This window comes from Empidonax traillii, unplaced genomic scaffold (assembly GCF_003031625.1).
Source record: "Empidonax traillii isolate 1590-97213 ecotype Southwest subspecies unplaced genomic scaffold, ASM303162v1 scaffold1961:size50763, whole genome shotgun sequence".
NCBI lineage: Eukaryota > Metazoa > Chordata > Aves > Passeriformes > Tyrannidae > Empidonax > Empidonax traillii.
In genome coordinates, this window is record NW_020957154.1 from 17801 (window position 1) to 28103 (window position 10303).

The 10303-nt window shown below is 64.6% G+C and overlaps 1 protein-coding gene across 1 annotated transcript in view; it reads left to right on the forward strand.

Annotated features, from left to right (window-relative positions):
* The first annotated feature begins 5419 nt into the window (after nucleotides 1-5419).
* Nucleotides 5420-10303, forward strand: part of TBKBP1 (TBK1 binding protein 1) — a 6929-nt gene continuing 2045 nt past the window's right edge. The window contains exons 1-8 of the mRNA XM_027909143.1: nucleotides 5420-5727; nucleotides 7173-7401; nucleotides 7479-7601; nucleotides 7682-7786; nucleotides 8203-8356; nucleotides 8444-8658; nucleotides 8745-8794; nucleotides 9633-9703. Coding sequence (XP_027764944.1) covers nucleotides 7180-7401; nucleotides 7479-7601; nucleotides 7682-7786; nucleotides 8203-8356; nucleotides 8444-8658; nucleotides 8745-8794; nucleotides 9633-9703 — 940 coding nt within the window. The 5' untranslated portion in view covers nucleotides 5420-5727; nucleotides 7173-7179. The remainder of the gene's footprint in view (nucleotides 5728-7172; nucleotides 7402-7478; nucleotides 7602-7681; nucleotides 7787-8202; nucleotides 8357-8443; nucleotides 8659-8744; nucleotides 8795-9632; nucleotides 9704-10303) is intronic.

The following is a 10303-nucleotide window of genomic DNA, read 5'->3' on the forward strand; positions in this document are numbered from 1 at the left end:
ATGAATTTTAAAAAATAAAAAACTATTAAAAAAAAAAAAAAAGCAAAAAGCCATTCCTGGGGAAAAGGGGCGCGAGGGAGGAACCTGAGCATTCCTCAGTGCGACCTGTGTCTGTCCTGTGTGGCTGTAAAGGCTGTAGACAGCAGGAGAATAAAGTACAGAGACAGTAGTGGAACAAACCTGTGTCTGGGCTCTTTGTTCTGGGGGGTTTGGTGCTGGGAATCTTCCCAAAATCCGCGGCAGCAGAGCGGGAGCCTCCCCGTTATCCCCGATCCCATCGCTGTGGACTGAGGGCAAAACACCTCTTTTATTTAGTTTTATTTTTTTAAAAAGCTGATTTCGCTGCTTGGCAAGTTTAATTGATAGAATAAGTATTAATGAATAGAATAAATAATGTGATTTTTTTTAAAAAATTATTACTATTTTCTTCCTCCAAGTCTCGTTTCAGCTCTAGAATTGAAACGCGGTCGGCTCAGCAGAGGCTGCCCAGGCTGGGCATTGGGTGGTGCTGCAGATCCCAAACTTCCCAAACTTCCAGGGATTCCAAACTCCCAGAGATTCCAAACCGCTGGGCATTCCACACTCCCAGAGATCCCAAACTACTGGAGCTTTGGCACTGCTGGATATCCCAAACTGCCCGAGATTCGGCTCCGGGAAGGGCTGTCAGTGAGAACTCCCCTCTGCTCCTTTGTCCCGCCCTGCCCCTCTCAACCAACCCCCAACTTAACCTCACACCCCACCAACACAACCCCGAAACTGCAGCTCCAAATTGTTTCATTAATCAAATTTTATCAATTAATCGATGAAGGAACCACCCCCTTGATGCTCCTCGGCCTTCACCCATCAGCCATCACCCCCTTCCCTCCCTCCACCCTCCCCGTAACAACCGCGGGGAAAACACCCCGGGGAGGAGCCATTTATTTACCTCCCAAATACCCCCAAATCCCACTTATTTTTGTTTTCCTTCCCTTTCCTTTTGCTGCCTCATTTTCCCCGAGGCCGCTGCCAGGATCCTTCCCCCGCCGTGTCGGAGACACGTGGGTGGGTGAGCGCTCCGGGAGTGACGAGCTCCCGTTTCCTCTCCGGGGGATCCGGAGGTGACAGCGCTGTGTCATCAGCCCTATGTGCCACCCCGGCACCCGGGGACACCCTCGTCATCCCCGGGATCAGCCCCCCGGACCCTTCCCCACATCATCCCGAGGATCAGCCCCCCGGGCCCTTCCCCGCTGCTGGCCCGAGCGTGGAGCATCTTCCCCCGGCGTGCTGAGCTCCCCACAGGGAGAGGTGGGAAAAACAAGCAACAGCTCGGGTTTGGAGCCTCAGAGGAGCTGCCGTGGCCTCAGTGCCTCCTCCCAGTCGCTGTCTGGCATTTTCCCACCCCGGGGGTGGCTCCATGAGGGGACAGAGCACCCACTGTGTCCCTGGAGTTGGTGTCACCCTCTGGAAAACAACTTCCCAGCCGAGGGGACCTGAACTTGGCAGCTTTTTTTTCCTTGTTGAGGTGGTTTTGCCCATTGCTGCAGGTACCGGGGTGTTCTGGAGAAGCCACATCCCTCCTGATCATTCCTGATCCTCCTGATCGTTCCCATTCCACAGGGATCATCCCTGCGTGGCTACACCGGCACTGCTCCCGGGCCCTCACCTGCTGGGGCTCCCCTGCCATGCTGAAATCCCGGGAATCCAGATGGGAGACACCAATTCTCCCTGATTCCAGTGCCCAGATGTGCCCAGATGTGCCACATGGGCACTGAGCCAGGATCAGGATCAGGATCAGGGTGAGTGCGGAAGAGCTGATGGGACTGAGGGGTCATGGCAGGTAAAGTCTCGGACTGAGGGATCCGAGGGGCTCCTTAATTCCTCCTGAAAGGGGTTAATGCGGGAACAAACCCGGGACTGTCACTGAGGATGATGGAAGGGACGTTTTTGGGTTCAGCTGACGTTTCCAGCACAGCCCAGGCCTTGTGTGCAGAACTGGCAGCCTCCAGGAATCCTGGGCTGGGAGCTGGGAGAGATCCCTGCTCTTCTCCCGCTGCTTTTCTTCCCCTGCTCTTCCCTGCTCTCCATCATTCCCTGCCACAGGCTCCATGGAAGTGCCCTGGCGAGCTGAGGCCCCGAGGGTGCCCGAGATGCATTAGAGTTAAATAATTCACGGAGCTGGGATGGGAATGCAGGCGGGAGGACGCTGGAAATGCAGGGAAGCAGCCCCAGGCACAGGGCAGGGCCTGGAGTCCAGGGACCATTCCTGGCAGGCAAAGGAGGCTCCTGGGACACAGGGAGGGACAAATGTGGATTTGAGGGGATTTTAGTGGCCTTTTCCCATCCCCAGCATTCCAAAAGGATGCAGGGGTTGTGGGGAGCCCCCAGTGCTCCCCTTGCCTCCCACCACCACATCCCTGATGTCCTGGGGCGAGGTGGCTGCATGGGAGGAGCTCAGGCTCGGGAAGAGCGGAGCATCCCATGGGATGGCCAGGCTGGATCCAGCTCTGTCTGCAGCTCCCAGATGCAGGATTGGCTGGGGGGGTGCAGTGGGGACCCCAAATCCTGCAGTCTGGCTTAGGTGGGGGACAATCACAGGAGCTTGGATCTCTCCTCCTGCCTCTGGAGTCTCCTCCTGTTCCTCCTCCCTGCATCACACCTGTGACAGCTCCAGGGGTGGCTGCAAGGCTTGTCCTCAGTGCCCAGGGACCTCCTGCCCCTCCCCGGGGGGCTCAGGGGGGTCCCCCAGGGCTGTGCATCTCCAGCATGGCACTGCCTCCATCCCACACACACCAGGGCCGGGGCCAGGCTGTTTCCCTTTGCGTCAAAATTAACTTCCAACCTGATGGAAAACCTTAATTTGCACTTCAAAGTGCTTTGCAGCAAATCCGCCCGAGCTGGCACTGGATTTTTCCGGGGCCCTGTTTGCGGCAGAGCCCGTTCCCGTGGCCCAAAGGTGACACTCCATGAGCTGTTTTTCCTCTCCAGGCCACGCACCGAAGGCAAAATGCCCTTCCCTGGCAGGAATTCCGATGGAAACGGCCATGCTTTGCTCACTGGAGCATCAGAGCAGCCCAGTGCCCGCCTGGCATCAGCCTCCCAAAACATTCCAGGCCTTGTGATGCATTTTCGGCCCCAGCTTCTGTTCCAGTCGTGATTCCAGACTGGAATCACTGGGTATTCTGGCACCCCATGGGCAGTACCCACCAAGGCCAGCCCTGGGCGGGCAGGGGTCTGTCTGTGCCCCTGGCAATGCTCCAGGTCCTGGATCACCACCACGCTCTCCCAGCATATCCAAGGCTCCATCCAGGCACTGGATGCAGTGCTGGGCAGGGGGATCTGGGATGGGAGCCCAGTGGGTGCTCCCAGCTGGAAGCTTCGCTCCCTTTGGGTCTCCAGGGGGGTAAAAGGGCCGGGTGAAGCCCAAGCCGGGTTTTGCCCCGACTCCTTTTCCCCTCTCCCGATGAGCCAGGAGTGATGGAGGCAGATGGTCGGGGTCAGGATTGCTCCAGCAGCTCCCAGCTCACCTTTGCTGCTGGATCCCCCCAGTCCCTCATCCCAGTTCCTCCCGTGGGGTGGGATGAGGCCTTTCCAGGGATCCTCGTGCCACTGGGGTCAAGCAGAGCCGTGTCCACGCCGTGGGTCTGTCCTTGCCGTGCCGTGGGCCTGTCCCTGCGGGATCTGGGACGTGGCAGGGATCCCCCAGCCCGGGGGGCTGCAGGGGTCCTTCCCCCAGAGCCCAGCTGGAGCAGCAGCAGCGGCGGCGAAAGGAGAGCAGCTATTAATAACCCTGCACTGCACAGGGAAAAGATGTAATTCCATAATGGAAGCGGCTCCGAGAACAATTCAGGGAATAAAATGTTCGGGGGGGTGAGGGGGAGGGGGCAGAGGGGGAGCCCAGCCCCCACCGTGAGGGGCTGCGGTTCTGCCATGACCACCCCGGGGGGATGAAGGGAGAAGCCCCCCCCGGCCCCGGGACCACCTTTTTGGGGGTTTCCCGGGCGCAGGAGGGGGCGGGGGACAGGGGCTCCCCCTTCCCGGGGCCGGGCACGGCAGGGGTGTCAGAGGGACGGGGGGTCCGGGGCAGCTCGTGTGTCCCCCCGGGAGCATCGCGGGGACCGGTGTGCCCCGGGGGGGGGTCACAGCCCCGGGGGCGGCCCCGGCGCGTGGCGGGGGAGGGGCTGGCGGCCGCCCGGTGCCCACGTGGTCCGTCGGTGTCTCCGGAGCGGAAGAAACGGCGGCGGGGCCGGGGCTGCGGCGGGGACAGGGGACGGGAGCGGCACCGCGAGCGGGACCCGGCGGGGCGGGGACGGAGCCGCATCCCGGCGGGCACCGCCGCAGCGCAGCATCAGCGCCGGTGAGTGCGGGGCCTGGGCCGGGGGGACACCGCGGGGGGACGGCGCGGGGGGGGACAGCGGGCTGCCCCCACCCCATCGGGCCTGTCTCCTCCCGCCACATCGCGACCCCATTCCCGTCTCCATCCCCATCTCCCCCCGCCGCCTTCATCCCGCGGGTCCATCCCAGGCTTCATCCTCGTCGCCGGCTCCGTCCTCATCATCATCCTCATCCCCTGCTCCATCCCCATCCCCATCCCTGGCTCCCTTCTCATCCTTATCCCCATCCCCAACCTCATCCCCGTTCCTGGCTACATCCTCATCCCCATCCACGGTTCCGTCCCCCCATCTCCGTCCCTTGTTCCATCCCGGTTCCATCCCCATCCTCAGCTCCATCCTCATCCCCATCCTGGCTCCATCCCCATCCCCATCCCGGCTCCGCCCCGGACCCCTCCTGCGTTTCCGTCCCCGTCCCCCTCCCGGAGACCCCCGGCCCGCTGCGGCCCCGGGCTGGACGCGGGGGGGCCGGGCGGACCCGGCCCGGGCCGGGGGTATTCGGGGAGGGTTTACCGGAGGCTCCGGTAAACAGGCCGGACCCCCCCCGCATCCCCCACTGCGACCCTCCCCCGGGCTCACCTGCGCACTGACCCCCTTTCCACGCCTGTTCCACGCCGTTTCCACATCGCTTTCACTCCGCTGCCCTTCCTCGTGGCCCTGGCCGTGGCATCGCCCCCTCCCCTCAGCCCCCAAGAGCTGGGAAGGTGCCCAGAGCATCCCAGCAATGAGGAGGGGGCTGTTCCCCCCCGCAGCCCCCCGAGGCTCGGGGCAGGGGGTGCGTGGCTGGAGGAGCTGCCCTGGGTTGGGTCCTATGGGGTGCACCCTCCCGACCCCCAGAGGGGGTCAGGCAGTGGAGTGGGGTCAATCCCCAACACCAGCTGGGTGCCAGCTGCCCGGCAGCACCCACTGCCCGGCACATCCCATTCCCAGCCCTATTCCCACGGGCATGCCTGATCTCTGAGCTGCCTCCGGCTGTCCCGGCACCAGGGAGATGCAGCCCCATTTTCGCTCCTTTCCAAGGCGTTTGTAGGCCTCGAGGAGGGGCTGGGAGCGTGGAGGGAGTGTGGAGGGAGCGTCGCTGCCGTGGGGACCTTGGCTGTCAACCCTGGAACCTCATGAGAGCGTCACCGCCTCCCCCTGACCCTCCCGTGGACAATCTCTGGAGCACCCGCTCACCGTGGCTCCCTGCCCACGCCTGGGACACGCCTGCCCACCCTGCCCACGCCTGAGACACGCGTGCCCGCCCTGCCCACGCCTGAGACACGCGTGCCCGCCCTGCCCACGCCTGAGACACGCGTGCCCGCGCCGCAGCCCTGCCCAGCCCGCGCCGCCTCGCCCCACCCCTGGGGCCCTCTGCCAGGTGGGTGCCACTGAGGGGTACGGGTGGGGGAACTGAGCCACGGGAGTTTTGGGGAGTGGCAAGGCTGGGCCAGGGAGCTCCAGGCCAGGCTGGGGGTGCAGAGCTGCCTCCAGGCTCGGTGTGTTGGGGGCAGAGCGGGTCCTGTGCCCATGGAACCCCCAGGCAGGGCCTGGGCAGGGCTCTGGGAACACAACGGCACAACAAACCAGGGGGTTCGTTGCTTTGAGGGGTCGCCAGAGCCTGGGGAGTCTCCTCTTGGCTTATGGGGGTGCCTCAGTTTCCCCAAAGGGGTGAGGATGGTGCCCAAGCACCAAGAGGTGGGTCCCGTCCATCACCGCCCCGGGGGTCGATCTGAGACCCTCACAGGGAGGACAGAGGAGGGGTCAGGGTGGGTTTGGGACCCTCACAGGGAGGACAGAGGAGGGGTCAGGGTGCTGGGGGGTTTATCCCTGGTCAGCCCTCGACTGCCCACGGGAGCTCCCGGCCTGGTGGTGCCAGTGGGGCTGGGCTGCCCCCAGGCTCCATCAGTGGCTCGGGGAGGGCTGTGCCATCCCCCCTCATCCCCCTGCAGATCTCTCCTCCCTCTCCCAGCTTTGTGCTATGAATTATTTGTGCGGCTGTGGCTCCCAGATGTCTGCTGAGCCGGCGGGGCTGTGCCTGCCCGGCGGCCACCCCCGTGTCTGTGGGGTCCCTGGGTGGGACAGGGGGCAGTGCTGGGGCACCACGTGGGGCTCAGCACCCTGGGCACCGCCACCTCACCACCTCGAGACGCTGTTCCCACCGGGACTGCTCTGCCAGACATCCTGGGAACCACCGGAGGCGGCGGATTTGGGATCCCCCTCCACCCAAAATCCTCGTCTGGGGGGTGGGCTCTGTGGCCGGGTGGGGGGGATCCCCCTGGGTGGTGCAGGGGGGCAGGTGGGCCCCAGGGGGTGAGAGCAGTGCCGATATATAGGGCACGGCGCGGGCTGTGCCGGCACCGAGGCGTGGGAGGCCGGGAAGCAGCTCTCGTGCGGCACAGGGCGGGAGGCAGCGGCACCGGACGCTATTTCTGGTGCTCGCTCCCCGAGGGGATGGGGGGGAAAGTCACCGTGTCCCCCCTGCCTGGGTGCTCTGCTGGGGATGGGCTCTGCTCTCACCCTCGTCCCCAGCAGTGATGGGGGGGCTCGGGGGGTGTCAGGACCCCTGTCCCTCCTGTCCCTGGTGGGGACAGAGGCCGTTGCTGTGGCAGCTCCTGGGATTGTCCCTCCTCCATCACCCGTTGTTTTTGGGACACGCTGAGCTCCCTCGAGCCCCACTCTGTCCCCAGGCCCCACCTGTGCTCATCCATCCTGGATCCCACCCCCCTGTCCCCACAGCTCCGGGGGCTGCCCCCAACCAGGTCCATCCCTGCCCCGGGATCAGCGGTGTCTGTGTGTCCGTCTGTCCGTGCCGTGTCCCCCCAGGCAGGACATGGACTCCATGTTCGAGGACGACATCAGCATCCTGACGCAGGAGGCGCTGGGGCCGGACGAGGACTGGCTGGACAGCCCCAACACCGACCTGTCCGGGGAGATGTGCTCGGCCTCGCACTTCGCCCTCATCACCGCCTACGACGACATCAAGAACCGGCTCACGGGGCTGGAGAGGGAGAACTCCACGCTCAAGCGCCGCCTCAAGATGTACGAGGTCAAGGTGAGGGGTTGGGAGGGGCCGGGGGGGGGTTGTGGGGCCGGGGGGGGCCCCGCTGACCCCCTGCCCCGCGGCCGCAGTACCCCCTGATCGGCGAGTTCGGGGAGGAGCACATCTTCTCCCTCTACGAGGCCAAGGAGACGTCGCTGCTCAAGAGCGAGAAGGCGTCGCTGCAGCAGCAGCTCAACCAGTTCCAGCACGAGGTGAGCGGGGATGGCAGGGATGGGGGGGGGATCGGGGGGTCCCCGAGCTGCCCACCCACCCCCCACTGCTCCCCTGGCAGCTGCAGAAGAGCAAAGAGCGGGAGGAGCAGCTGGAGGAGATGATCCAGGCGTACGAGAAGCTGTGTGTGGAGAAGGCTGACCTGGAGACCGAGCTGGGAGAGATGGTGGGTGATGGCCCCCTGGGGTCTGGGGACGTCGGGGTGCCCTTCCCCTCCCCGTGGCAGCAGCAGGGCTGATGGCATCTCCATCCCAGGGGATGCAGGGCTGGGGGGACCGTGGCTGCTTGGCCCCGTTTGTTGGGGATCATAGGGATGCACGTGGCTCAGCTTTACCCATCTTCCCTCGCCAACCCTGCCAAGTGTGGTGCCAGTCCTGTTTCCAGGATTGGGTGGGCTTCCCTGGCTCCCCTCTCCCGTCCAGATGAGGCCCTGCCAGCTGAAGGGCCACCCCCACCACACCACCCTCATCTGAGCTGGGACAGTTCCCCTCCCAGCACCACGGGGACCCCAAAGGCTGGGTTTGGGGCAGGGTGAGCCCCAGAGAAGGGGGCTCAGCTCATCCCTGTCCCCTGCCCGGGCAGCGGGCGCTGGTGGAGACTCACCTGAGCCGCATCCGGAGCCTGGAGCAGCAGCTGCGGCAGCGCGATGGCAGCACCTTCCCGGGGCTGGGCACCCCCCTGCCCGGCCAGGAGGTGCCTTTCATCAGCCTGCACCCCAACCCCGGGCTGAGCCACGGTGAGCAGCCCCCTCCCCACCCACCGGGCCCCCCCACACCCCCCTGGCTGGGGCAGGGCCGGGGCTGATTCTGTTTGGTACCCGCAGTGCTGGAGCGTGCCGGGGGCTGGCAGAGCCGGGGGCTGGAGGCTCAGGGCAGGCTGGAGGCTCAGGGCAGGCTGGAGGCTCAGGGCAGGCTGGAGGCAGAGCTGGAGGCGGCCCGGCAGGAGAACCAGCGCGCCCAGCACCGCGAGGAGCACCTCAAGGCCGAGTGCGAGAGGCTGCAGGCGGAGCTGAAGCACCTGCAGGACAGCCGGGAGCAGGTACGGGGGGGGTCAGGCCGTGTGGGGACACCCCCTGCCCTGCAGGGTGGGGGTCTGGGTGCTGACGGGGTGTCTGCTGTCCCCAGGAGCAGTCGGAGCGGGACATGGCCTGGGTGAAGAAGGTGGGCGACGACCAGTAAGTGCTGGGCTGTGCTGGGGGGTCCCCACTCTGGTGGGCAGGGGTGGGGGCACATGGGGACAGTCTGTGGGGCGTCACACCCAGGGTGGGGACAGGACCCGCTCTGGGAGGGCTCCCTGAGGGTTCCCCACGTTGAGGTACTGCAGCAGGTGGGATCCTGCCCCCCAAAATCAGTTCGCTGTGCCCCGGGAATTTGGAGCTGAGCAGGTCCCTGGGTTGGGGGTGTCTGGTGCCACACGGTGTGTCCTGTGCCCGGTGCCACCTCGGAGCTGCCTCCAGAGGGCACTGACGGCTCGTGGCTGCACCGAGGATCACCGGCTGTCACCGAACAGCGCCAACCTGAGCCACACCCTGGCACCGACCCACGCCATCCCCACGGCACCGGTCCGTGCCAACCATATGACACCAACCCACGCCAACCACAGGGCACCCAGCTGTGCCAGCTGTGTGGCACTGGGCATCACCAGCTGGCACCAATCCATGCTATCCCTATGGCACCAATCCATGCCATTCCCACGGCACCAATCCATGCCAATCGTACTCCAACCCATCTGCCCTGGGCAGTGCCAGGATCATTCCCAGCTTACCTGGAGCCACTGGCTCCCCCTTCCCCAGTGCCAAACCCTACTGTGCTCCATCCGGGCACCCCTGGGTGCCGTGTGGTGCCAGGCAAGGGCTGAGCTTCTCAGGTTTGGGGGGGTTTGGGTCAAGTCACCCCAAATCTGGGAAGAGCTGAGGGGAGATGGGGCTGTGACCAGACCCCCTGGGGGCTGACAGTGGCATCAGCGACCACTTGCCCTGAAATCAGCCGCCTGTGGCCGGTGTGATTCGGCAGCTCCCTCCATTCCCTGTGCCCACCCCGGGACGTGGCAGGGGGACTTCGCACCCCCGTGTCCCCCCCACACTGTGAGACCAGGCAGGACGCACCAAGCTGGCACTGAGCCCCCCCCAGGCAGCCTGTGCTGAGCTGTGGATGGATCAAAGGTGACACTCGGGGCTGGGAAGGTGCTGAGGTGCTGGCTTGGGGGGGGGGGTTCCCCCTCCTTTTCCAGAGGTGTTGGATGTTTTTTGCTGTTTCTTGTCTTCCTGGCATAAATCAGTGTGTGGGGATCCACACTGGCATCCCTGGGAGCTGCTCATCTCTCTGCTGCACATCCCGGGGTGGGGGGGTCCCCTCCATACCCCTCCCCACCCTTCCCCACCATAATTCACTTTATTTCCATAAAGTGCAGCCTCCTGTACCTGGGAGAGCTGAGCTCACCCCTTATTTTATCCCCTCTCCCTGTCCCCCTTCCCGAAACACCCACCCTCCCCGGGGAAACAGAATTCCCAATCCCACCTTAGGCCCAAATTCCCCAGGCTGGGAAGGGGAAACTGAGGCACACCCTTGCCCCGAAGGCACCTTCCCCCCTTCCCCGGGCTCAGCCTTTCACTCAGCGCTCTGATCTTGTCGAGTCAGCTCGTTTTTGTCACCTGCTCCTCTCCGCCACTCTTTTGGTGTGAAAA